The sequence below is a fragment of the Condylura cristata genome, unplaced genomic scaffold (assembly GCF_000260355.1).
Source record: "Condylura cristata isolate star-nosed mole 26May11 unplaced genomic scaffold, ConCri1.0 scaffold00001, whole genome shotgun sequence".
Classification (NCBI taxonomy): Eukaryota; Metazoa; Chordata; class Mammalia; order Eulipotyphla; family Talpidae; genus Condylura; species Condylura cristata.
In genome coordinates, this window is record NW_004567102.1 from 6,296,359 (window position 1) to 6,323,847 (window position 27,489).

At 52.6% G+C, this 27,489-nt stretch overlaps 1 protein-coding gene across 1 annotated transcript; it reads left to right on the plus strand.

Annotated features, from left to right (window-relative positions):
* Window positions 1–706: 706 nt before the first annotated feature.
* On the plus strand, window positions 707–27,489 carry GLP1R (glucagon-like peptide 1 receptor). Its single transcript, XM_004673997.1, has 13 exons — window positions 707–714; window positions 769–890; window positions 1,745–1,852; window positions 9,771–9,889; window positions 10,228–10,334; window positions 14,587–14,740; window positions 15,268–15,427; window positions 20,396–20,456; window positions 21,249–21,318; window positions 21,449–21,537; window positions 21,860–21,998; window positions 22,886–22,927; window positions 27,352–27,489. Exons 1-13 carry the CDS (start codon window positions 707–709, stop codon window positions 27,487–27,489), a joined length of 1,317 nt encoding a protein of 438 aa, XP_004674054.1.

Below are 27,489 nucleotides of genomic sequence, written 5' to 3' on the forward strand. Positions count from 1 at the left end.
CCCCTTGCACGCTGCCCTCCTGTTGGGGAACATTTCAGACCCCATTGCTCCCTGTTCCTAGGACTCTCCTCCTCCAGTTGGTAGAAACAGGTCTGACGAATGATCTATGTTGTTGTGTCAGAAGGGGACACTGGGGCCGTGTTGAACTGGGAGCTGACGTGATTACATTTTCTCGGAGGTCTGCTAGTGGCCTAGCCTTAGGACTCACCACAACCAGCGCCCTCCAGCGCTCCCTCACTGACCCTGACCCAGGGTCTTGGGGTCCTGGGTAGCTCTGTTCCCTGGGGGGCTGTACAGCTTGACTGAGCCCCTCTCCCACCCTGAGCCCTGTGTCCCCTTCTTGAGTTGTTGAAAGTGAGAGAAGCTGGCTGAGTGGGCTCTGGAAAGGAGCCATGACAATAAGGAAGCCCTGGGCCTCAAGAATGTTCTCCACCTCCCCAGGGAGGACAGAGGAGACCATGAATGAGACACAACATTCCCTCCCTTTCCTCTCTCAACCCCAGCAACATCAATCCAGGAGACCTTTGTTGAGCAGTTAGTAGACAACCGTGCTGTGCCCGTCTGTGCCCTGAGCCTCAGGAGAGGGCAAGGGGAAAGAAGGCCCACTGGAGCCCCTCTGTGGGGTGTCTTGGTCTCTGTCCTTTCAGAACTGGCCAGTACTTGGTGGAGTTTAAGGCTCTGAGGCCCCCCTGGAGATCAAAAAGCTATGGCTGGGTATGAATGAGTGGACAGTGGAGGGTAGACAAGAAGTTGACTAGACCCATGGAGCCCCCTGCTCCTCCCCCTCCCCCAGGGTGCCTCTGTGTCCCTCTCGGAGACTGTGCAGAAATGGCGAGAATACCGGCGCCAGTGCCAGGACTTCCTGGATGAGGAGCCGCCCCCAGCCACAGGTGAGTTCAGATGGGGCCCTCACCCTCAGTGCTCCCTGGAACAACTCCCGGGACTTGAAGGCCCCCAAGTCCTGGTTGGGGAAATCCCTCTAAGACAGCACATTTGCCCCAAGCCTCCGTTGCCATGGCCAATCTGTTCCCTCACTCAGCTCCTTCCTACCCTTTCTACACTATGGAAAATTCTCAGAGTCTTCAGGGTGCGGTGCAAGTCCCAGTTCCTCCAGGGGATCTACCCTGCAAGGAATCTGTGGTCTTTGGCTCTTACTTCTTGACTCTGCAGCCAGCCTTCCGTTGCTGACTGAATCCCCCTCTGGAGCAGGGACCCGGCCTTCCACGTTATGTCCCGCTCAGTTCTTCCCACCTGTGCAGGGATTACAGGCAACATATTTATAGGAATAAATGTTTTGGGGGAGATTGCGGGGTGGTTTGGAGTCAGATAGGCTCCACTCTGAAATCACAACATGGTGACCTTAGGAAAGTTCTATCAGCGCTCCTTCCCCATCATCTGTCATGTGTAATTTAAGAATAGGCCTTTGGGGGAGTTTACTGAGACTTCACTGTGCTCAGATTATCTACAGAACATATACTGTTTATCCCCAACAGGTCCTCTGGGCCCAAGGTTACCTCCATTTTACAGACGAGGAAGCACAGGCATGAAGTGACTTGCCCACAGTCACAGTACTGACAAGTGGCCTCGTCCCCTTGCTTGGCACCTGCTGGGTGGGAACAGTGCTGGCATCACATGAGAGCTCGCCCTGGTTAGCAGGCTCCCCCTGCCAGCCTTCTTGATGGAGAGAGCAGGGAGGGGAAGTCCCCAGGCAGGCTGGGACTCAGGTTATTTTCCCCTCTCACAGGTCTATTCTGTAACCGGACCTTTGATGACTATGCCTGCTGGCCAGATGGGCTGCCTGGTTCCTTCGTGAACGTCAGCTGCCCCTGGTACCTGCCCTGGGCCAGCAGTGGTGAGTTCCTCCTTGCAAAACACCCTCCTCCCACATCCAAGAGGCCCTGGTGTCCAGAAGTGTAGAGGAGGCCCTAATGTCCAGGAGGTTATTGGAGGCCCTAGTGTCTAGAAGAGTATAGGAGGCCCTAGTGTCCAGGAGGGTAGAGGAGGCCCTGGTGTCCAGGAGTGTAGAGGAGGCCCTAGTGTCCAGGAGGGTATAGGAGACCATGGTGTCCAGGAGTGTAGAGGCCCTGGTGTCCAGGAGTGTATAGAAGGCCGAATGTCTAGGCATGTATAGGTGACCCTAGTGTATAGGAGTACAGAAAAAGCGAAAAAGGAATAAGAAAAAAAGTAAGTATAATAAAGTAAACATCAAAATCATCAGGCAACCATAGGTCAGAGGCATTCTGTAGGGGAGAAGGAGGCAGAGGAAGAGGGCAGGGGTGGGAAGATGCAAGGGATATGCACCATGCACTACAGTGATGGTGCATGGGGGCATGGGTGATGGGAATTTCACGGGAAAACCATACATTGTACAAAAATGAAGGATGCTGTAATGAATATATTTTTTAAAATCCCCTCCCTCTCCCCCCCCCAAAAAAACAGAGGCCCTAGTGGGGAAGGGGCGTGGGGGAAGCTCTGAGGGGTTAGTACTTTCTTTCATCTGTGACCTGGTCTCCCACCCCAGAGGTCTTATGCCTCCTCAGGAGTGGTCTGCCTGTCTTTCAGGAGAGGGGGAACAGGCGCTGGGGGTGGTTATCAGGTGCCGCCCACACATGAGGCTTGTGTTGGCAAATGGTGGTGGCAGGGAGTATAGGGTCTGACTTGAGAGAAAGGGGATCCCTCCATCTACCGTTAAAAAGGAGGCTAGGAGTGGGGTGTTTCCCAGAGCTACCACTGCGCTGATGTGTGTGCCTGTGTATGAATGATGCATGTTTATAGGCACCACCTACCTGGTAGTGGCACCCAGCCAACTCCTGACTCCTCCGGGATTCATGGGTCAGGGTGGTGGGGGTTGGACTTCAGGCTCTTCCACCTCACTCCAGCCTGCACCATGTATCTGTGGAGTGAGAGGGTTACTGGGGTACAGACCTGCATGGGAACTGTGACTGAGGTATTTATGCCCTCTCAGTCACCTTCCCCGGCAACGGGAAGACTGGTAGGTGGCCAGCACCCTTGCCCCCAGTTGCTCATGGTTTCGATGAGGGGAGAAAAGACACACGTATAATAGTAACTGTTACTTATCGAGTACCTACTCTGTGCCTCCTCAGGAGTGGTCTGCCTGCCTTCCAGGAGAGGGGGAACAGGCGCTGGGGGTGGTTATCAGGTGCCACCGGGCCATGAGGCTTGTGTGGGCAAATGGTGGTGGTAGGGAGTATGTCCCTAGTCCTGCCTTACCACAGGGTGTCCATTTCATCTTTACCGCTACGCCTTGGCTCTGCTGTGTGTACAGAAGAGGAAAGTTTAAGTTGCTGGCCCCAGATGGTAAATGGCAGACAGCCTGTGAACCCAGCCTGTGCTCTTAACCACTGTGCTTGAAGGGCGTGAGACCAAGCAGAAAGGGGCCCAGACACAAGCGTGAGAGCGAGGTCATACAGTGAGAAACCAGAGGTCTTCCTGGAGGTGGTGGCCCCTGAGGGGAACATCGAGGCACCTGGCAGGGGCTGGCATGAGCTTCACCTCAGAACAGAGAAATGAAGTGACAAGAAAGCCCAGACAGGAGAGAAGGAGGCTCTCTCCCCTCCCCCACTCACCCCACCTCACCCATCACACTCTGAATGCTGCAGGGCAGGGCAGGGCCTGGAAAGAAGCAGGAGTCTGGGTAGGAGTGAGTATCCCAGTGGCCCCTCACACAGCACTTCATAGCCGGTTGTAAGCAATTTATGCCCATATACTCATTGAATCCTCACAATAATCTTCTGAAGAAAACACTGTGATTATCTTCCCCTTTTACAGAGGAGGAGACTGAAGCACAGAGATGTTACGTGATTTTTCCCAAGCTCACACAGCTGGAGAGTGGCAGAGTCGGTTGTTTAATTGCTGCACCAAGCTTCCTTCAGTATGTGTGTGCACGTGTGTTCATGTATGTGCACATGTGTGCGCGTGTGTTCCTGTGCATGACTTCTGAGTACAGTGGGCCTCTGCTGGCTGGGCACACCTCAAGGTCAAGCAATGAACTGCCTGCCCTCTCCCTGTCCAAAAATTTGAACTGCCCAACCTGGTGATTCTGTTTGGTTCTGAATGGCACTGTGGGCTCGAGCAAGTTTCCGGCATCTCTGTGCCTCAGTTTGCTGACCTGAGAGATGGGATCCAGTGAGGTGATGTGGGTATTGGGAGGTTTGCATGATCTCAAAATATGTTAGCTATTCATTTTTTTTCACCCACCCTGCACAGCTCCCCACCTCTCACAATACCCATGCTTTTCCTGTTCCCAAGGCCAGCTGCAGGGCCAGCCTGGCCTGTGCCTCTAGACCCCAGGGAGCCAGACACAGGACAGGGCCCATCATTCAGCACTAAGCCGCCCCCAGCTCTGCCTGCCACTGGAGGCTCCATCCATCACCTTTAATTTTATTTGAGCAGGAAATAGGTCCTGGTGGTGCCCGTTTATGAGCGAACACAGTTTTATTGCTTTCTCCACGAAGATAACAGTCACTGCACAGGCCCCCTGCCAGCCTCCGCCCCCTCCCCTGACTCGCCGGGCTAATTCACTCCCTTTTTTTGACACTTGGATCACTGACTGCCTCAGTAAGGCCTCTCACAGGGACACCCACCAGCATAATCGCGGTCTCTGATCCGGTGGGTCCCCCTGGCACGAGCTGGCACCTGGGGCTTCCCTGACCCCCACCAGAAAGGGGGAAGCTCTGGAGTTTTCTTGGGCTTATCAAGGAAGTAGTCACGTCACTTGGAGGTGGGGAGAAAGCAGGGATAAGAGGGGGTGTCTCAGGCAGTCGCTGCAGAAAACACACTCACCCAGGAATTTGAAGAAAAGTTAGTGGAGGGCCTCTTATAAGGACTGGGCAGAGTTAGGAGGGCGGTTGATAGCTAAAGCAGCAAAGACTAGAAGACATCCCAGCTTTAGTGTCCTTAAACCCTAATGGAATAGTACAAGGCCCACATAGTAGCTGGAGGTCATGGTGACCGAGCAGGGCTAGAGCCCCAGAGGGATGCCAGAACCTCTGAATCAGGCCAGAAGGGAGCAAGGGAGACCCGTCTCAGCCTCTCCCTCCTACCTTCTGCCAACTGACCTCCCATTGACCAAACCCATAGAAGTAGCAGGCAGCGGGCCCAAGCAAAGCAGTCCTCAGAGGTCAGCCTTTCAGGATGTCCAGCAGGACAAGAGAATGAGCAGCTAGAGAAAGAATGGAATGCAAAGCAATTATTGAAGCAGCAGGGTTCCGCCTATGAAGATGACTGTGGGGAGAGGAGGCTTTCCAAGGAGAGGACCGTGGATGTCGGGGAGATGGGCCCATCACAGACCTCAGCTCTCCTGGGGAAGCCCCCCAAACCCTTGGATTCTGAGCCCCCTGATTCAGAATCTGGGGCCCAGGATGGGGCCAGAAGGGAGGGGGCAGTGAGCTAAGGAAGGAGATGTCAAGTGTCCACAAGATTTCTCTGTAACTCTGAAAGCTGGAGTGACTTCAGAGAGCCTGAGGGCCCTTCAGCAGCCTCGTTTACATACAAACAGCTGATCTGCTTGTTACAAATCATTCCTGTCTCATTAGCTGCACCCCTCCTGATCCCTACCTGTTTGTTAGTTTAGTTCTAATTATACGAGAGTCATAAAAGGCTTTTAAAATAGTCCGTAACTCACAATTCTTGGAAACTCTGGCAGGCACCTCCCGAGTAACATGGTGCCCAGGAGCTCTCACCAAAGGCCCAGGGCGGGCAGAAGCCCATTCTTGACTCTGCAGGAGCTCTGGCTGAGGGGGAGTTCCTGAGCCCCAGTCCCGGTGAAGTAACGCCCCTTTGAGAAACAGATTAGGCAGCAGCCAGGCCTCCATTGTGACCAAGTTTTGGGGGCCTGTAAGCACCAAGCAGTTCCCATGCTTTTAGCTCCTGGCCCTGAAGCTACAGACCTGAGAAGTCAGTATGGTTCCCAATTGACAGGTGAGGAAAATGGGCCCCAGAAACATCTGCCTGTGGGCCCACCACAGGTTGAACTTGAGTCCGTGTAGTCAGAAACCGAGCTGCTTCTCCCAGGCCACAATGTGGCTCCCACCCCACACTGACGCCGTCAGCTCCAGCTCTGACTTTGGCCCTCATTCCACCACTCTGGAGAGAGCCTGGACCACCCCGTCCAAATCGACTACCCACTCTCCGTGTGCCATGGGGCCAGTAGCCTAGCTGGCTGCCATGGTTGCCAGAGTGCAGGAGCTAATGGGCCCGTGAGCCGCTCTCCACAGCTCTGAGTGCCTGCGTCCATGTGGAAGGGCGGCTGTTAGCTTGATTACAGACGCCACTGCAGTTTCCGGGAGGGGAAGTGTTTAATTGGGGGTTTTATTTGCAGCACCAGGGTCTGGCTTAATGAAATATTCCTGGACCTCCTGGCATGTGGCTGTTGCCTCCCAGTGTTGACAAGACCAGAGCCAAGTCTCTGGCTATGATTTACCAGCAGCTCCCGGGCCAGAGAAAGCTGGGATGATAAGCAGGACTGTGCCCATACTCACCTTACCTCTAGCCAAGATGGGCATCTGGGGACCACGGGCCGATCGGAAACCAGCCCTGGCTTTTAATATTCACTGCTAACGAAGGATTATTGACAAGTGCACTGGCATGAGCTCCTGAGCGTCACAGGGATGCGGTCATTCCTTGACACTCTGCCCATAATGTGCGCGTCTGTGCATGCACCACCTCCCCACCTTCCCAGCAGGCCTTGCGACAGTGCAGGCTGCATGGGCATCCACCCTGCTGTGGGCACCTACTGAAGCAGAAGCCCAAAGGAAGAGCAGCGAAAAGTGGCACAATGCCTTGCCTTTGCTGGGGGTTAGTGTGTTTGACTGTAAACATAAAGCGTTGGAGGGCAAAGAGTGGAGGGTTTGAGTCCTGACTGTTACTGCCTGGCTAGATGATTCTGAGGCAAGTCTCTGGGCCTCTCCGAGGGTCTGTTGCTTCATCTGTAAAGGGAGAGTAGCTGTGTCCTGCCTTGTAAGGCGCTTGTGGTGTCAGACTTGGAGCAGGAGTGCAAAACCTGTACCTGTGAGTGTTCTGCTCGGCCTGGAGAGAGGGCAGGTGGGGCTGAGGAGCCAGCAGCTGTGGCCAGCCAGGCTCAGTCCAGCTGTGGCAAGTGGGTACCGTTAGGCTCACACTGCTGGGGGCTGAGTCCTGGATTAACCTGCAGTTCCCATTGCTGCGATGTGCCCGTGGCTGCCTTTCTTCTCTGGTCCTCAGGCCTCTCTGTCGCCCTCGGTTCTCACCCCTTCCTCCATCAAAACAGCTGGGAGAGAGGGCGCTGGCTCAGGTTCACTCCTAGGGAGCCAAGCCTAACTCCTCCCTTGTTGCAAACCCACCAAGGGGAGCGCTGACCTCTACAATCGCCCGTTGCCTGAACGTAGGAGACTCGGAGATGCGAGAAACTGAAGCAGGAGCCTGGGGTCTGGAGTCTGGAGTCTGTTTATTAGGGCTGCCCATGGGTATATATAGGGTCTGTAGGTGCAGGGAGAAACAGGAAATGTGCCCAGGAAATGGCCCTGATGCAGGAAATATGCCCAGGAAATGTGCCCGATGCAGGAAATGTGCCCTATACAAAGGGTGGGATACATGTTTGTACCGGGCCTGGGTCTTCTGGTAGCTTCTACTTGAAGCTAAGTAGTGGGCTGCAGCTGTTTGCAGGACAGAGTGCACTGTGCTCTGCTGGCCTGTTTGTGGGCCTTACTGGGGAGTGTGCTCACCCATGCACAACATCAGCCAGGGCAGACAGATGCATTTGAGGTCCTGCAGAGTGAGCCACACTCCCTGCTCTGGGATTTGCAGCCACCAAAGGTTGGGTGGATCTAGCAGGAGATTCCACCTCTGATGAAGAATTCTAGGCATCCCCACAGCTAATAAGAGAGGCATTTGGGGGCCTAAGAGGAGCCCTTCACATTGCTAAAATCAGACTACAAGCTCCCCATTTTCTGTTCTTGTCCTTGCCCGATTTTGTTCATAAATGGGGATATTAAGACATGACTTCCCATTCCCAGAATTCCTGCATTTGGATTTTTGTCTTTTGTTTCTCTCCTGGGGAGTCTCTTTTCTCTCTTTCTCTACCCCTCGACCCCCTCCCCTGTCCCTTCCTTTCTGTCTCTATGCGGTAACTTTCCTTAGCAATGCTGCCTAGATTTCAGGTTCACAACTTCACTCCTCAATATCTATATACACCACACGGCTCCCCCCAGCAGTGAAGTCTCTTTTTAAAAGCAGATTCTGGGCCCTCCCTGATGGTGCAACAGGTTAAAGCACAGCGCTGTGAAGCTAGCCACAGCCACTGCAGCACGAGTTTGATCCCCGCCCCGGGAGCTGACACATATGGGGCAGCAGACCACTGCTCCCCCCAGCAGTGTACTTCATCAGTCTGCCTGTTCTGTTCCCTACTCTGTCTCTGGTGAACCCTCTCACCACCCCTGCACTTCTGCCCTGTACCCCAGTTCTGCATGTAAAAATAAATAAATCTTAAAAACAAAAACCAGGGCCCTCCCTGGTGGTACAGTACTTTACAGCACTATGAAGCTACCGCAGCCACTGCAGAACAAGTTCAATCCCTATCCCTAGCCAGGGGAGGTTTCCCACATGGTGTAGCAGACCCCTCCTGGCTCGCTGCTGCTGGCCTCAGACCTCTCCTGTCTCACCCACTGCTCCCCTCAGCAATGTTTTTCAGTACACCTGCCTGTTCTGCTCCCCACTCTGCCTCCAGTGAATCTTCTCACTGCCCTTACCTCTGGCCTGCACCCCAGTTCTGCATGCATAAATAAATAAATCTTAAAAAAAAAATAACAAACCAGATTCTACTAGAAATAGTCAAACTGCAAGATGATTTCCTCACTATGTTGCTGAAAGGTCTGCCTTCTGAAGAGGGACCTGTTTCAGGGTTTGTTTATGAAAGGGGGCTGGAGACCGGGAAAGAGTGAGTGGGGCAGCTGGCTGGTTGGGACAGGCTGAGGAAGGACAAAGGTCCCCAAGGCAGGCCCTTCTGGCACTGACACTGTGGGGAGAGGGCTGCCCCTGGTCTGGTCACTGCAGTAAAGGCCTTTCTGTACACACCAGCAGCGGGCAGGTGGAAGGTGAGCTAGAGACCCTGTCCTCCAGGCTCTGACCGCCTGGGCCCTTGTGAGGCCGGCCCTCGGCTGGCCTCGTTCTCTATCCCACACACACGCTTCCCAGACACAGGTCTTGCTGCCCTCTCTCCTCAAGGACGCTGCTGACCAGCCATTGCTCACCAGGGCCTGGGTGGTTTCTCCACCCTCCCATCCTCCTTCATTCAGAGCCTTCCTCCTAAAGCTGGGGAAACAGATCTTTCTTAGTTCCCAGAATCTTCTCTACCTGAGACATGTTAGAGGAAGGGCACTGCATCCTGACAACTAGAGGTTGAAGTGGGGTAATGGGGCTTTTAGGGTCACTCCTGGTGCTTGTCTGTAGTGCGATTGAAGGCTGGAGACAGGGACAGGGAAATGGACTAATGTTCATCTCAAAGATGGGGACTCATCACACTGCAACCTGGGGAGGCCGAGAGGAAAGGCGAGGGAGGGGCTGGGTGGCCTTCACCTTAGTCACCCCTTTCCTGTTCCTGGGTTCAGAGAACATATGGAAGATGGAGTGAAGAGGGAGAGGAACAGGGGGAGGTGGCGAAAGAGAGACATTACTAGCTCTGAGGGGTCAGTTCTGAGGGAGCCAGGGTGGCCCCAGGGCAGAGGGTGGGGGCCCTGTGGGATAGGCCAAGGCTCAGCTCCCCCTCTCTGGCCCAGTGCTGCAGGGTCACGTGTACCGGTTCTGCACCACCGAAGGCCTGTGGCTACACAAGGACAACTCCAGCCTGCCGTGGAGGGACCTGTCAGAGTGTGAGGAGTCCAAGCGAGGGGAGAGAGTGAGTGGGACAGGGGGCTCTGAGATACAAAGTGGGTAACAGGGTTGCAGCTTCTCAGGGGCAGGGACCCTGGTGGCTGGCTGGCCTGGCCTTTCGCCCACCCCTGCTCTGGCGGCTTTGCACGCCAGGCTTTCTAGGTACAGGCAGTGTGTGCCCACCTCTCTGTCTCAGAAAGGGCCCTGGGAATCCAAGAACCATCCCCACAGGCTACTCTCTTCATCCTGGGATCCCAGGTGGGACTTCACCTGGGCCTCTACCTGGGCCCTTGTGGGGGGGAAGGGACACGGACGAGGAGGCGCAGTTGCTCTGTGTCCAGCGCGTGTCCCGTGTGCACCCAGGACTCCCCAGAGGAGCAGCTTCTGTTCCTCCACATCATCTACACTGTGGGCTACGCGCTCTCCTTCTCTGCGCTGGTCATCGCCTCCGCCATCCTCCTGGGCTTCAGGTAAGGGCGCTGCTTTATCCCCACTTCCCATCCTGTCCCCCAAAAGAGGAGGGGGTCCGAACCAAAACAACAGTACCTCAGGTTCTTCTCTTAAGCCATCTTCATTTTTTTTTTAAAGATTTATTCATACAGAACTGGGGTACAAGGCCAGAGATGTGGAGGGTGAGAGGCTTCACCAGAGACAGAGTGGGGAGCAGAACAGGCAGATCTATGAAGTACACTGCTGAGGGGAGCAGCGGGCGGGTCAGGAGAGGTCTGCCACGCCATGTGGTCACCTCCGGGGCAGGCAGGAATCGAACTCATGCTGAAGTGGTGTAAGCTTCTCTGTGCTGTGCTTTAACCCCCTGCACCACCAGGGAGGGCCCAAGCCATCTTCATTTTTAAAGGAACTATTGTATTTCCTGATTATATTTGTGTAAGCACTAAGCTCTCTATTTTGAAACGAATCAGGAGAGAATATGTAATTATTTGGATTTTGATATTAAGGTGAACATTCATATTTTTTTCCTGCAAAATATTTGACTTTTGCAAAAACAAACAAACAAAAAAATTAATTGCTAAAGTGGTTTACCAGGAAAAAAGAGGCCAAGAGCCTAAGCCGTAGGCTGAGGTTGAAAACAGGATACAACAGTTAACTTTGTCTAATCTCTGCCATGCCAGTATCTGTATACAATACTGCAAAAAAGAGAAACACACACACACACACCACCCATGTGTACACACACTTAATGCATATCTCAAAGCTTCAGCAGGAGATGGCAGATGATAAGAAACCCTCTCAGTGTAACTAGAGTCTCCGTGATATCAGGCAAGATCTCAGGGGCCCAGAGGTCTGCTCTCTTTGAAACTTAGCCCGAGTAGAAAAATTTGTCCTTAGGTCTGACCAACTTATTTGCACTCCCCTGCTTGGCCAAAGTGGGTCCGAGGAGCTGGGTTCAAAGACTGGAGGGATCAAGGGCAGGGACTTCAGGACGCCCCTTGAACATCCTCCCCTTTCATTAGGAAATACTCCCGAGAGCCAAAAATATAGTAGCCGAGATGGCATCACCTGTGCATTCACCATCCAGCCTACAGACTAAAGACTGGGCTTCGTGGGTAACAACTTCCTGCACCCTTCCCACCAGAGGGAACCCCTGACCACTTCTAACCCCCGCATTCTTGATGTGCTTTTACCACATGTGTAGGTCTTTGTCAATACGCAGAGCGTGAGCTTTTCCTATTATGGTGGCATGTTGTACAGATTCTTCTGCAATGTTATGTTTGGCCCAATGTTATGTTTTTATGAGATTCACGTGGATACAGCTAGTTCTTTGTGGTTTTAACTGACCTTGCACTCTCCATTGTATGATGTATCACTGCTGATTTATCTGTTATCAATATCTATTCATTTGAAGTGTTTCTTAGTTTTTTCTCCTCTGTAAACTTTGCTACTTAAGAGCAGTCTGTTCCCCAAGTACACACACCTCCTGGCCAGCTGCCTCTGAACAGCGCTGCTGCTTTTGCAAATCAATTAGTGTTAAGTGGTTCTCCAGAGTGGTCTACCAGTTTGGAGAGTTCAGTTTGCTTCACATCCTCACCTATATTTCGTATTTCTAGTCTTAATTGCTGCTATCTGAAGTGTGTGAAATATCTTCTTGTACTTGAATTTGCATATCTCTGATTCCTAGACACGTGAAGCATTTTTTAATGTCTTATGTGTGAATATTCCACTTATTCATACAAGTTGGTTACAATTTTATTGACTCATTTGGGTTTTACTTTTTATTTTCGGCATTCATTATATTGATAAATCTGGACACTAATCCAAGATACACCCTCTCTTAGTCCATGACTTAGAGTTTCACACACTTTATGGTGCCACTTATGTACAGATGTTTTTAATCTTAATGGGCTGAAATAGATCAGAGACTAATTTCATTATGTAAATTTTACCAATAAATGTTTCCAATTAATAAAATCTTGATTAAAAAATTATCCATTTTTTTTGGCCCTCACTGGTGGCGCAGCGGGTTAAAGCACAACACTGAGAAGCTAAAGCCACTTCCGCATGAGTTCAAATCCCGCCTGCTCCTCCCCACCCCCGGAGGTGACCACATGGCGTGGCAGACCTCTCTTGCCCCGCCCGCTGCTCCCCTCAGCAGTGTACTTCATCGATCTGCCTGTTCTGCTCCCCACTCTGTCTCTGGTGGGGCCTCTCACCGCCCCTGCACCTCTGGCCTATACCCTAGTTCTGCATGCATAAATAAATAAATCTTTAAAAAAAAAATTATCCATTTTTTCTCCAAGCCAAATTTCTTTCTGGTCTTGCTGAAAAAAATCTTATCTTAGGGTCTTAGGTTGGTTCTTTCCTTAAGGGTCTTTGATCCAGCTGGAATTTACTTTTGTCTGCAGTGAAAATAACAGATTTAATTTCATGTTTTCATATATACAAAAGGTGAGTCGCCTCAGTACCCTTTGCTGCTGGCCCAAACTTCCCCCTGGGGTTGTCCTGCTAATGCTGCCTTGCAGCAAGAGTCCCGCTGCTGGGCTGGTTTCTGTCATTGGTTCTCTTCCATTGGGAAGTCTAGTATTTCTCCCTTTGCCAGTACAGTGCCTTACCTAGTTCAGAGTCATTAAAAATCTTGGTTCTTCAACTACATTTTATGGGGGGTGGAGTGAAGAATGGAAGCGAAAATGGGGGGGCGGGTAATGCACGGGACAATGGTGATGACACGCGGGCGACTTGGTGATGGGAAGCCCAAGGGGATTACAACTGAGATGAAAAAGTCACAAAATGATGTAAAAATGAACTATTATTAAAAAAAAAATTCTTGGTTCATTTATAGCAATGGCTCCTACTTTGTGGCTTTTTGGAAATCTGGACATGTTTTTGGCCTTCAGCAGTTCATAGGTTTTTAAAAGTTCCATTAAAAAAGTCTGTCACTGTTGGAATTTTTATAACTACATTCTATTTATCAATTGATGTGGAGAGAATTTGCATTTTCATGATAGCAAATTTCTATCCAGAAATGTGGCATATCATCCATTAATTTAAATCTCCTTCAATGACTTGAAGCAGGTTTCATTATGTTCTTCACAGAGAAACTTCCCCACTCTGTTAGCTGAGTTCTAGGTAACCAGTTAAAAATATGGTGAAAGAATCTGAATTATTTTAAAAAATTTTTAGTTGTTGCTGCTGCTGAGAAATATACATATAAACAACCTTGCTGAACTTTGTTGTTTGTTCTAATAAATCTTATGGAGGTTCTCTTGGATTTTCTGTGAAGATAGTTTATAGTCCTTCATCTCTAAATGGTGGCAATTCTGTTTCCTTTTAGCGTCTTACAGTGGCTAGGCTCTGTAGTACAATGTTGAAGAGACTTTAAGAGATGTCAACTCCCAATAGCTAGATGACCCTGATTCTGTTCCTGCTTTGAAAGGGGATGTGTCCAAAGTTTCACAGAATGTTTGCTCTTGATTTGGATAGATTGTCTTTACCAGGCTACAAAGGCTCTTATGTTTTTTGTTGTTGTTGTTGTTGTTGGCTACACATTTTTTGGTTACATTTTTAAAAAGATTTATTTATTCATACAGAACTGGGGTACAGGCCAGAGGTGCAGGGGCGGTGAGAGGATTCACCAGAGACAGAGCGGGGAGCAGAACAGGCTGACTGACGAAGTACACTGCTGAGAGGAGCAGGGGGCGGGTCAGGAGAGGTCTGCCACCCTATTGGGGCCCAGGATGGAATTCACACTGAGGTGGCTGCGATCAGCTTGCAGTGCTGCGCCCTAACCTGTTGCACCACCAGGGAGGGCCTGGCTACACATTTTCACAGGAAAGGATATTGAAACTGTATGCAATACTTTATAAATCTCTACTGGGTGCTTAACCCCGGTGTGTCTCTATGAGACAACCTGGAGGCATGTAAGTTGTGGACCCTATGGTAAGCAAAGCAAAGCCCTGTTTGGGAAGGGTGTTCCTCAAACGCATAGCACTTAGGTTAGACAAGCCTTTATACAAAAAGATGCATAGAGAGAAGGATATTCTGAGGTGGGGTGGGAGCAGTGACTTCACAGCTGAAGGCTTCATGGAGGCAAGACCTGAGCTGGGGACTTGAAGGACTTTCAAGGCTATGGGGAAGAAGAGCATCTCAGGGCAAGGAAGACACCATTAGTCTCAGAGCATGCCTGGGGCCTGTGTTCGCCTGAGGGCTGCAGGCGGTGAAGCAGAGCTTTGGCCATCTCACAAAAGAAGTGTCCTGCTCTCCCCCTAGACATCTGCACTGTGCGCGAAACTACATCCACCTGAACCTGTTTGCATCCTTCATCCTCCGAGCTCTGTCCGTTTTCATCAAGGACGCGGCCCTCAAGTGGATGTACAGCACGGCCGCCCAGCAGCACCAGTGGGACGGGCTCCTCTCCTACCAGGTGAGTGTCCCGCAGGGCCTGGGGACGGGTAGGTGGTCGGTAGAGGTCAGCCTCCCCTTCCTCACTGGGCCTCGCCCAAAGAAAGGCAAGACCTGCCCACGCCTGGGAACCCCTCGTCTGATGGGAGAGGCAGTGCATCCCGGGTGCCTCACCCCCTTCTCCCTGGGAGGAAGACACTGGCCCTGCCCTTCGGGAGTTCTCATTCTGCATAGAGGCGCCATCTTGGAGAAAGCTCCTGGTTTATTCCCAGTTCTGCCAGTTACTTGCTATGTAGTTCGGGGCCAGACATTTAACTTCTCTGAGCCTCAGTTTTTAACCTCCTTGAGGAAAGTAATAGTTTTGTTTTGTTTTGTTTTTCTAGCCAGTTTAGTGAGGATCCAATGAGCAAGTCAGGGTCTCAGCTCTGGCCCTGGTCAGAGGCGATTGTACCTTCCTCCCACCTTCACATGGCAGGACAGCAGCCGGGGCAGGAGGGGCGGAGGGGCAGGACCGGAGCTGTGGTCCCTGGGACCTTCCTCTGCCCCCAGGATTCTCTGGGCTGCCGCCTGGTGTTCCTGCTCATGCAGTACTGCGTAGCGGCCAATTACTACTGGCTCCTGGTGGAGGGCGTGTACCTGTACACGCTGCTGGCCTTCTCAGTCTTCTCCGAGCAGCGCATCTTCAGGCTCTATCTGAGCATAGGCTGGGGTAAGGCCCACCGTCATTCACCTCACCTCCATCCCACACCTGACCTGTGGCATGGGCTGGGGGCTGGGGGCAGTGGGAGACCTCTCTTCAAACCATTGCTTTAGGTTGCACTCGGGAGCCCAACAAGGGACTGAGCCAAGAGCCAGGGCCCACAGCTGAGCCAGGAGGCAGGGCCCACTGACCAGCCCCCTCCTAGACACAAGATTCCAACAACAGAGCTGTCAAGGCACTGCAGGGGTTCAAAAGCTCCCTCTTTGCAAGCCTTCATCCCTTAATGGAAGCACAGGCTCCCACTGTCTGGCTCAATACACCACACACACCACTGGCAGTCAGGACAGTGACTTCAAATCTCCCGCTCCTAAGAATCTCGGGCTTGGAGCCCCACCTCTGGTGCTGGGTAGCCAAAGTCCTGAGGAAAAGTTAAATCCTGGGCCTTGGGTGGGATTGGGAGACTCTGGCTCTGTCGCGTGGTGATGAAGAGCGGGGCACAGAGGAGAAAAGAGAGGTGGGTTGGCCAGGAGCCAGTTGAGTAGAGGGTGGACTGTGGACATGCCTGGAGCCCAGCTGGAAATGTTCTAGCCAAAAAAGTTTGCCAAGAACCATTGTATCTTTTTTTTTGCTGGAACATTTCTGATTGTGCTTCTGCCTCTCGCCATGTGGGATTAAGATAAGAACAGGGGTAAAATGGGGCAGGGCTGTTCCCCCCCTACCCCCCACCCCCTACACACAGCCCTCCCACCCCTGCCCTGCTTCTTCTGGTGGGGCCACCTAGAAAGGAGCCAGAGAACAGGCCCTGGTCTCACGTCCCCCGTAAACGGTGGGTGTCCTCACTCCACACAGAGGAGCCTGCCCTCCACCTTGCCATTTATTCATTCACCACTCTCATTTCTTCATTTGCCTGCCTCAGGCATCTCTGACCACTGTTGCCCTCTAGCCCCAGGGGACATCCCCCCTCAGTGTCCTCTCAGGGACAGCTCCGCCCCTCCCTTGTCATCCCTTCCTCCCATACGGGTTCCTGTTCGCTACCTCTGGAAGGTTGTTTCCGGTCCAGCCTGCCTCCTCAGAAAGCCGCCTCAGGTTGCCTGAAGGGCCTGGTTCTTTACTCTCAGGCCCTTGCAGCCCCTCTGTCCCCTGCCATTGCACTGCACTCATTTTTGCTGGTGCTCCTCAGCTCTGCCAATGTATAGCAACTGGTGATGGGGGGGAGCTACTGGTATCTTAAAGTGGAAGGGCCTTACAGATAGGCCTCCTGACTCCTGGACTCTGCCATGTAGACTTCTCAGGCCTGTGCAGTGTCTCTTTAGTCCCCTGAACTGAAGCTGTGAAGGCGGGCAGGTGGGCCTGGCCTCTGCACACAGCTCCCTCCCTCGCCCTGACTCCCTCCTCTTCGGAGGCCCATCTCCTCCCTGCTCAGCTTTCTTCCCCTCCCAGCCCTCTTCATCCCATTAGGGCCGGCAAACAGGTTGTAGGCAGCTGGAGAGCCCTGCAGCTAAGTGGGGGTGGGGGTGGAGCCCAGCCATGAAGGGGAGCTCTGGGAAGGCTGTCCTCAGGGTGGGGGACGGTGACTGTCCATTCTGGGAAACAGCATCAGCACTGTTAGTGCCTGTCACCATGGCGATCCAAGGGCAGGAACAACCAAAGGACAGTGTGATGTGTGCAGAGGAGCGGAAATGGTTGGTGGGGGGTTGGTAGGGATACCTGGAGCCTGGAGGTCTCTGCGTGGAATTAGGAGAGGGGGTGCCAGTCTTTGCCTACTGCCCCACACCACAGCTCCTCAGAGGTGAGAGGGCATAAGAACAGAAATGGGGGCCCTCCATTTCCAGATAGAACATCTTTAGGAATTGGGATGGGGCGATACAGAGAGAAACCGAAAGACAAAGAAGAACAGAAAGACATTCACAGACATCTAAGAGCTCTTATGAGGCCTGGAGCAAGTCAAGATGCCTGGCAGACCACTTCTGGCCTCATGTACACACAGAAGAATTAAAATTAGAACCTCCAACACTGTTGGGGAAGTCCCCAGAATGCACACGAGCCTTTGCTGTGTCTCTTTGCTGCCAGCGGCTTCATAATAAACCACAGGGACCTAACATAAGGGAGGTAGGTGATGGAGGAGGGAATTTTACTTTCTGAGCCAGTTGTGTGTGTCTTAATTTGAGCTTTATCTTCAGCCTGTCTTGTTGATTTTCTAAATGGGAGAAAGATGAAGCCAAGTAGGAAATGTGTAATGTGTGTAGACAGCAGAGCTGTGCCTGTGCTTTTAAAATAACTCTGGGAAGGAGTTCTGATGAATGAAGCTCACCACGTCTGGCTGATAATGCGAGAGTCGCCCAGTCCCGGGGTGGGGCTGAGAGACGGAGGACAGCTGGTGTCTGGGGAAGCCCAGGAAGGAGGCCCCTCGATGTGCGTGGCCCAGGGAATTGGCGTGCTCCTGCCTGGAGAGCGTTTCTTCTCTCGTTGATGCATTGACTCCTTCGTCTTTCATTCGCCCATTCATGCATCCATTCTGTCCTACTGAACTTTTTTCCCCCCAGGCCCAACTGTATCTAATTTGACTGAAGATACTTTCCATATGCACCATCATGGCTTTTCAGACAGGTTGTGGGGCAGGCAGTCACTGACAGCAGCTTTCACACTCCTCTCTTCAATGGACTGCCCAAATCAGACAGCCACTCGCTCAACCCCAGTGACGTCTCCATTGGATGCTCTTAACAGGGAAAGGTTAAGTGAGGGTTGACACTTCACATTTAGCTTGCTGTTTAACAACTTTTCCCAGACAACCCTGGCTTTCAGGAAATAAAATGAAAATGGCAGATGTATCAATCGGGAGACCCACAATCTAAAGAAGGAACCGCTGCTCTGTTGAGGGACACCATCTCAATAGTAGTGGTGACAAGCCCAGATCGCCTGGCATCCTGAGAGTGAGTTTTTTGTCATCAGTTCTCAACAGATGTCTCTGGGCTTCAGGGAGTCAAGTCTGTGCTAAAAGCAAAGGGAGAAAAGGACAGAAAAAATGAGTTCTAGTTTTTCCACACCACAAGGCATTGGTGCCACGGTGGCTAAAGTGTGTCAACATCGAGGAATCCCTCCTGGAACCCAAGGGACGTCTCAAGATCAGAAGGGAAGTTGTTCTCTTCCCTGCATCAATCCAGCTTTGGACACATTTTATTGGCATATCCCTGCCTTAACAAACAATAGTGAAATGTTCTGTGTGCTAACGACACATCTTTAAAAAAGTAAAACAAAATTCTGCGTTCTTATAAAACGGCATGAAAAATAATATTTTAGACTGTACAGTCTCTGGAAGTAGATTTTCAAAAAGGAACATGCTTCACTTGGCATCTCCAGCACCTTCAGCTTTTCTCTGCCTTGGGTATCTCCCTTTTCTGCAGGGTTGTGTCCATCCTTGCGAGCATCTGCTTTGCCCTTCTTTCTTGGGGCGCTTCTCTCCCTCCTTCACGGGGACCTTTTTTGTCTCGGGCTGTGGCTCTGGGAGACCTGGGTTAGCAGATAACCTTGCGGGTCTTCTCTGCGGTCCATCTTTCACCTTGGCCTTATCTCCTGTTGCCTCCCCTCCAGCCTTTCTCCTGAGCACGGTGGTGATGGCAAGGATGTAGGTGTGGGCATGGGGTAGGGGGACATGGGGCACGGGGGGCTTTGGTCAGTCCAGGGGTCAGTCACACCTCTTCTTCACCCTGCTCCTCTACTGAGCATTTCTGACATGGGCGTCTCCATATTGTGTCTTGGGGGGCCATCCCTCACTTGTCCGGTGTCATGAAAATTGATCACTAAAGCATCATGGATGCAGAAGATTCTGGTCTGTGTAGAGATAATTGGCCAAGGAGAGAGGTATCCGATCAAGGATGTTGGTCAACTGTGAGCATCCCCATCTGCATCTCCAAGCGATAAGAAAGGCCCAGAAGTGGCTCTGCCCTGGATGTGTGCTCCTGGGGGGGGGGGGGGTGCACTAAAGCCACCTCCACTTACGTCTGCCCCCCTAGGCTGCACCTTACTATGCATGTCTCTGCCCATCACGTCTCTGCCCATCACGTTTCTGAGAGAGGCAGATAAGGACAAGCAGGTAGAGAGTTGGTGCCGAAAGCCCTTGGCAGTGCTGAGTGTGGGATTCAGCCCTGCTGCTAGTCCCTCCTGTATCCTCCAGAGCTCCTGATCCATCTCCATCTGTCATGTGAGGATGGACAATCCAATTTGAATTCAACAGACACTTACTGAGCTCTCAGGTGAGCGGAGCACTGAGGCTGTGAAAATGAATGAGTCTCCATCTTCCCTCAGGTACTGGAAACGAGTTGTATTAGTGATCTCTTCCTGCCTAACAAATGACCCCACTACTTAGCTGCTTAAAACAAGTTACTCTCTTGCCATTTTGATGATCAGGAAATCTGGGTCCAATTTAATTCTGCACCTGACTCAGGTCTCTGACGGAGAGGCAGTCATCTCTAGGGGAGAATGGAATGACTTGTAGACATTCATTCAGCGATTTGTAGGTGCGCAGGTCAGGGAAGACCCTAGCCAGTCAGAGAGGGTTTCTGGTGCCTAAAAAAGTTAGCTGAATCTGGCATGTGGCCTGAGACAGGAGCGAGGGGAGGGCATCAGAGGTTTGGCCTGTTCCAGCCTCATCCAGCCCTCCCTGGCCCTCTCCTCTGCTCCTTGGGTGTCTGTGAGCTCAAGTCCCTGCCAGGAAGCTGAGGGCCAGCTCTGGCCATGTGACTGGCCCTGGGAGGGACATACTGGTGAAGACTAGTCAGCCCCAATGTGGAGGTTGGGAGGGATTTCTGCCTCCATTCTCACAGGCATCCAGGCCAGCCTAGCTCCAGCCCTGCTGGAAAGTGTGGTTTGGGCCAGGTCAGCAGAAAGGCCCTGGGTAAGGTGAGGCCTGAGTGCAGGCTCGGGAGTGACTCAAGCCTGCCAGCTCCTCTCCCCTCTGTCTCTCTCCCTCTCTCCTCCTAGGTGTTCCCCTGCTGTTTGTTATCCCCTGGGGCATTGTCAAGTACCTCTTTGAGGATGAGGGGTGAGTGTCCTGCTGGGGGGGGGTGGAGGGTGGGGTGGGGGGTACACCAGAAATCCCCTTCAAACCCTTGGGATTCCCTAGAGCTGTGGGGGGTTAAACTGAGGATCCAGGAGCTTCATTTACGTATTTATATATTTACTTATTTTTATTTCAAAGGGTAGGTTTTTCTTAAAAAGGAAAGGGAAGTCAGGGATGCTTGCACAGACACAGGGAACAGAAAGAGGCCCTCATAGTCACAGGCGGCAGCCTTGGAAGGAGCGGCCTCTGCTCTGTGCAAAGGGAGTCTGCGAAGAGACACACCTGCTTAGCCACAGGCGGGCGGGAGGGCTGCTGCCACAGATGTCCTTCCCTAATACCCTCCGTCCCTGGGGTTGTGTGTGACCGTCAGTGACGCTGGGTCTGTGTGGGCTCGCAGCTCCCGTTCAGGGTTTTGTGATAAATGGGTGACGTGTTTTCGGGATTTTGTGTTGGTTTGGGGTACAGCTCTGATGTGTTCATGGGTCTGTGAAGGCCTGTGTGTTGTGTGTATCTGTGTGTGGCCCCATATTTAGGAGCAAGTATTTGCGTGTGTGTGTGTGTGTGTTGGTGAACGCATGCGTGCTGTTGGGCTCTTGTGTGAGTCTGGGCTGGTTCTTGATTGCTGTTTGGCTCCTGGTGGCACGTTGTGTGGCTTGGTGTGGGTGTGTCACTTAGTATGCCCATTTGTATTTGTGTGCCCCTGTGCTGTGCTGTGATGTGGGGGTGTCTGTGTGCCCCGTGAGGTACCTGTGTGAGTCTCTCTCTTCTCCCCAGCTGCTGGACCAGGAACTCAAACATGAACTACTGGCTTATTATTCGACTGCCCATTCTCTTTGCTATTGGGGTGAGTGTTGGTATATGTGGGGGAACATGGGCACGAGGGAGTTATGGTGGGTCTGGGGGTATCCAGGAAAGGCCTGGGGGAGAGTGGGCATCTTGAGAGGGTCCGTAGCAACCCTCTTTCTGCCCTGCAGGTGAACTTCCTCATCTTTGTCCGGGTCATTTGCATCGTGGTGTCCAAACTGAAAGCCAATCTCATGTGCAAGACAGACATCAAATGCAGGTGGTGTGACTGAGCTGGCTTTGCGGGGGGCCCACAGCCCTTCTTTCCTGCAGAACAGAGATCCTGGGGTGCTGAGCTTGGAACCCTATGTAATTTTCTCCCACATAGGTCACGCCCATCCATACCCTTATACTTGGGAGGCCCCTATGCCTTGGGGTACCTGGGCCTCTATGTCCTCCCCTCTAGATAACCCATCCCAGGGGATTAAGGGTAAGAGGGTATCTGTGACCCAGACCTTGGTGGCAGCTGGGGGCACAGAAGGGTGACAAGGGTCGTTGGAACAGTGTGGAATAACATCTCCACACCACACCACCACCCCCAGACTGGCCAAGTCCACGCTGACGCTCATCCCCCTGCTGGGGACCCACGAGGTCATCTTTGCCTTCGTGATGGACGAGCATGCCCGGGGGACGCTGCGCTTCATCAAGCTGTTCACAGAGCTCTCCTTCACCTCCTTCCAGGTGACCTCCCAGTTGGCGCCTCCCTTGTGAAGTCCCAGAGTGGAGGTGGGGCAGGGGTGGACCAGTGTCATGCAGGTGGGCGGGGAGGTGGTTCTTGCCCAAAGCAGAGCCCGAACTAGAGGCCCACCACCACCTCCCCACACCAGACCTAGGCTAGGCTCTCTGGTAGTATGGTGAGTGGGAAGCCTTCCCAGTGGAGCCCTGGCCATCCAGTCTGCTGTCACAGGTGGCCTCTACCTGGGTGGCAGGTGGCTGGCATCCTGCCAGGTACTTTACATACATTGTGCATCCAACCCTCAGAATCCCAAGGGGGATGCAGGATTATCTCCACTGTATAGAGGAGAAAACAGGCTTTAAGATGCTAAAAGATATCTTATCTACCAGCACATATAGTTTCTAAAGCTAAAAATTGATCCTCTTCACTAGTATTTAGTGCACGGAGGAAACATGCGTGTCAGTGAGGGTGTGGAAATATAAGAAATTGGCCCTAGGACCTTTGCAAGGTTAGGATATTGCCGCAAACGTGCATTTACATGCATGTCCACACTTAAACACATATGCACTTGCAACTCACGCACACACAGCGCTGAGTGAACACACACACACTCCTGAGTGAACAGATGAGGGCTGGCATGGGGAGAGGCCCCATGAGCAGAGATGATGTACTGCTTGGGACTGACCCCCTCAAGGAGAGAGTTCTTGAAGAGCTTCTGAACATGAGAACTCCTTGTTCTTCATGAAAGGAAAGAGGGAACCCAGGACCCCCCCACCTCTGGCTCTGCCTGGGTTGCCCTATCTGAAGAGAGAGGATATTGGGGCTAACGTGGGCCTGCCACAGCTGGTCTCCTCCTGCTGTTTCCTTTCTGCTCATCTGACTCTGTTTCTAGGGACTGATGGTGGCCATCTTGTACTGCTTTGTCAACAATGAGGTAAGGCCCGAAGCGGGCCCTTGAGCCCTGGGGGGCCCTTCCGTGGGTTGCTCTGAGTTAGGCAAAGGGGACCCCCCCTCAGTCTTTTCAGATGAAACCTTCACTCACCCCACTGAGGCGCTAGAGTTGAAGAGGTACCTTGTCCATGTATTGTTTTCGATGTGGTGGCCTCTCTCTCATACACACACACAATCAGGCATACCCTAAGGGTATGTGAGTTTGGGAAAGACTCGGCTCTCCTGGAAAGGGGGCTCTGGATGAACATGGGGGTGGTGGTGAATGTTACAAGGTGATTCAACACGCATGCCCCCTCTGAGCTGCTCAGCTCCTGGTAGGAGGAGGCTGTGTGTGTCTGTGGGTACCTGCACGTGGGCTCTGACACCCAGCTTTGTGCTAGAGTCAAGCAGGAGCAGCCCCAGATCATCAAACCAAGTGTCATAAATGCCAGAGCATGTCCCCCTACTAAACCCTTCCAGAGGGGACATCAAAGTGTAGTCAGAGTCAGTGCCAGCCAGGACATGTGGGCAAGCAGCCAGCAAGGAAGAGTGTAGGCAACCCCCTGAGCTCCAGGCTAGGGAAAGTGAGGATGGTGTTAACTCCACTCATGCCCAGGTAAGAGTTGGCATCAGTGGGGCTGGGCTCAAGTGACCCAGAGTCAGGGCTCCTCAAATCCCTGGCTGTCTCTGGGTTACTTTTGTGTCATTGACTCTGAGATCCCGGAGCTCAGACAGCTTAGAGCCTTAATACAAAGTTGTCTTTTGCTGTGGGCGAGGAGGACACCAGGGTGCAATGGTTGGGGACCTCCATGTCTCAGGGAGCCATGTGATGGCTCAAAGACACAACATGATGGTGCAGGAAAGACGCAGCAAAGGTGTGGGCTCTTAAGAAATCTTCCCCAGTCCCTTGGTCATGCTTCATGCCCACGCTGAACATCAGTTCCTCATGTAAAAATGGAGGCACTAATGTTTGGAGCATGAGACCTTCCCATCTCTTAAAAGAGAGGGAAATGACATTTCTCAGTGCTGACTGTGTTTAAGATACTCATGTGTTTTCATTAAATCCAAATCCTATTAGTAGATTTGTTGCCATGTTACAGCTGAGAAAATTAAAACGCAGCAAAGTGAAGTGAATAACTCCCAGTTGAACAGCTAGAAGGAAGTAGAACTAGTGGGCCAAGCGATGCTCCCAGCTAGTGGCTCGGAGCGGCTGTGTGGAGGCAGCGCATGGCAGTGAGTGATACCTGTAGTAGGCTCTGGCTCTTCCCTTGGGCAGGTCTCAGTGGGTCCACCAGGCCCAGCTTGAGGTGGGCCAGGGAAGGAAGGACACACAGGAGGGCCTTCTTCTCCCCCTGGTCCTGGTTCCCACCCACCACATCCAAGTTCTTATAAATAGCTCTGCAGATTGGTGTTACCTTTTGGCATTGTTCTCAGCCAAAGGTATGGTGAGCTACCTGGTCTAGACACTGCTGCTTAAGGAGACAGGAGATAATTCTGGGTGGCAGGTTGCCCTGTGTGGCTAGGGGACAGACTGGTGGGGAGAAGTTGGCTCCCTACCACACCTTCTCACCATCCTCTGCCCCGACTTCCCACTTCTTCCAGTTTCCCCAATGCCATGCACCACACTCACCGTACCCCCCACCACTTGTATGTGAGGGTGCATGGTTTCTCTACTACTCCTGCAGTCTTCCTTGGACTCTGGCTCAAGCTCCTCTCCTGAGCTTCTCTCCACTCTTCCAATCTCAGTCACCCCATCACCTCCTCTCTGGCCTACCCTTGAAAGACTGGTTCAGCTTTGTAAGGAGTGAGGGATAGGCACACCCCCAACTCTGCTCCTGGAAAATAACTGACCCTGACTGGACCAGTCACTCCTTTCGGGCTTCCCCAGGCTTCTGTCTCTGGTCCAGCAGAGATAGCTAAGAGGAACGGTGGTAGTGGCAGAACCAGGAACTACCTAGTTAAGTGCACTGCCCAGCTCCGGTAAAACCTCCTAGGACACCTTGTGTCCCGACTCCCCACCACTCCCCACCCACCCCAATCCCCCCCCCATAACAAGGCCAAATGTATCACCATCACTGGGCCACAAAAGACATGTGCAGCTCTTGGGGTGAGGCCCCCGTCTCCAAGAGCTGTTCTCCAGCCTGGAGACGATGGCCTGGATGCTGGTCCTGTCTGGTTGGCAGGGTCAGCAGCAGTGCTAGGGGGAGGGGCAGTGGCCACAGGAAAGGCCTGGGCTGACTCCTGTCTGCTCATGCAGCTCTGGAGAGCTGTGTGCTGGTGTGGGTCCTGCCACCACCAGCTGTGTGACCCAGAGCAGCTCCTTTGTCTCTCCCCAAGTGGAAAAGGAGGTGAGTGAGCTATACCAATTCATCTGAATCCCAGACCTGACCTGGGGCCAGCCTGAGAGGCTGTGGGAGGCACAGCCAGGTGAACGTGGCCTGAGAAGGAGCTCATCGTCCCCAGAATTCCAGGCACTTTGTGGATTCATCGTAAGGTGTCAGTAACAGAAGCCAGTGTCAGATGTTCTTTTAGTTGCTCACTATTTGGCTCATTCAAAAACACACTTAGAGTACCTGGTACATGCTGGGCCCTGTGTGACTCTCAGGGAAACTGGGTGAGGAGTATGTCCAGGCACCCAGCTGGCTGGGGCGGAGACACTGCCAGAGACCAGCATCACCCAGTCATGAAGGAGGGGAGGCCAATGGTAGGAGTCAGGGGTCGAGTCGGCCCAGGTAAGGTTCAAGACCTGGATGAGAAATGCTTCCTCATCATTAAGCAGGGAATAATATCAGGAGCTGCCGGTCAGGGGTGCTGTGAAAGTCGACTGAAAGTTTCTATGGAAAATTCTGGGCATACAGAACAGAGGTCCCAGAAAAGTGCTGAGGGAGACTGGGGTGGGAGGGGACATGTATGTCAGCATGTGGAGAAATCCTGATGCTGCTGTTTTTCCTGAAGTCTCTCCGGTCTCTGAAGTGGCGAACACAGGTGCCTCAGTTTACCATCCTTCTCCACCCTCTCCCCAGTTAAGGGCTGTTGGTCAAGACTGGCCTCTGTGCTGCCTGTATGTGAGGGTGCATGGTTTTCCTGTCACTTCTGCAGTCTTCCCTGGGCTCTGGCTTAAGCTCCTCTCCTGATTCCACTCTTCCAAGCCCAATCACCCCATCACCTCCTCTCTGGCCTACCCTTGAAAGACTGGACCAGCTTTCTAAGGAGTAAGGGATAGGCACACCCCCACTCTGCTCCTGGAAAATAACTGACTCTGAATCATCAGCTTCTGGATGGGCTTCCCCAGGCTTCTGTCTGGGGTCCAGCAGAGACTGCTCAGAGGAGCCACCCATTGACCTTGGTGTCCCCACCCTGGCTGTGAGCACACATTTCCCACGGGCTCATCTGGGCAGCCAGCTGGCATAGAGCCAGGTGGTCATAGTGGGATCTGCTCAGCCTCCCTCCTGCATCCCAGCCTGGACTCTATGCCGTTGCCTAGCATCAGGGCCATCCTGGCAGGTTCTGGGTCATCTCAGCTCCACACAGTGCAGAAGAGTTCTTTTAAGGGATGGCATGCAGCTACGCCAGGCATCTTCCTGGGCTTAGCTAGATGGATGACAGCCCCTGCAGGAGAAGAAGGATGTTTGCACATGGGACATTGGCAGCATGCTGCTGCCTACTACCACTGCTGGCAGCTGGCCCTGTTGTGGCAGGAGCCTGAGAGGAGAGTCCAGGCCCTAGAATTTTCTGTGAGGGAAGGCCCGGGGACCAAGGTGGGACACAGCAGAGAAGCAAAATTATAGGAAAGGCTCCCCGAAGACACTGTAGGCCCCTCCAGGCTAGCTGCACAAGATCCATCCCCCCCTCCACCAGGCCAGAATCCACAGGTTGAAACTCGTTCCTGGAAGGAATTAGTTCAATTCTGGGCTGAGAAGCCCTGTCTACAGCCCCCTCCTCACCACTGCTGCTAGTCTTACTCCTTCTCCCTCCCTGTGGGTCCTGGGCGGGTATGAGAACCCTTGCAGAGTTTAAAAGGGTCAGGGAGGGGAGGGGGTTGGCGAGGGTTGCCCTTTTCTGGTCCAAGCTGCATTCAGAGGAGTTGCTCTGAAGTCAGAGTTCTCCTTTTCTTCCCTCTCCCCTGTCCGTCTCCCTGTATCTTTCTCTCCCGTTAAGTAGCACCGTGATGCACTGTAAAAGGTACTTAGCTGAGTCAGAGTTTGAGATGGAAGAGATCAATTAGATCATCAAACCCATCTCGCTCTTGAGGAGACAACAATAAACAGTTTTATTGGGATATTAATTTAGGCGCCTGAAGGCCTCGACTTGTCTCTCGTAGTTTAATGCAGTGGATGTTTTTCCTTTCCTGCTAATGCAATCGTGGGGCCAATCTGTGGGCAGCTGGTTTGCATGATGGCCTTCCTTTGCCTCCTTTCCCCGTGGAAGGTCCAGATGGAGTTTCGGAAGAGCTGGGAGCGCTGGCGGCTGGAACGCTTGCACATCCAGAGGGACAGCAGCATGAAGCCCCTCCAGTGTCCCACCAGCAGTGTGTACGCGGCCACCTGCCAGGCCTCCTGTGGCTAG

Bases quoted from the DNA above. Each gene is read 5' to 3' on its own strand.
- GLP1R (XM_004673997.1), top strand. The intron at 14,741-15,267 runs GTGAGTGTCCCG...CTCTGCCCCCAG, and splicing joins ACGGGCTCCTCTCCTACCAG to GATTCTCTGGGCTGCCGCCT. The intron at 20,457-21,248 runs GTGAGTGTCCTG...TCTTCTCCCCAG, and splicing joins TACCTCTTTGAGGATGAGGG to CTGCTGGACCAGGAACTCAA.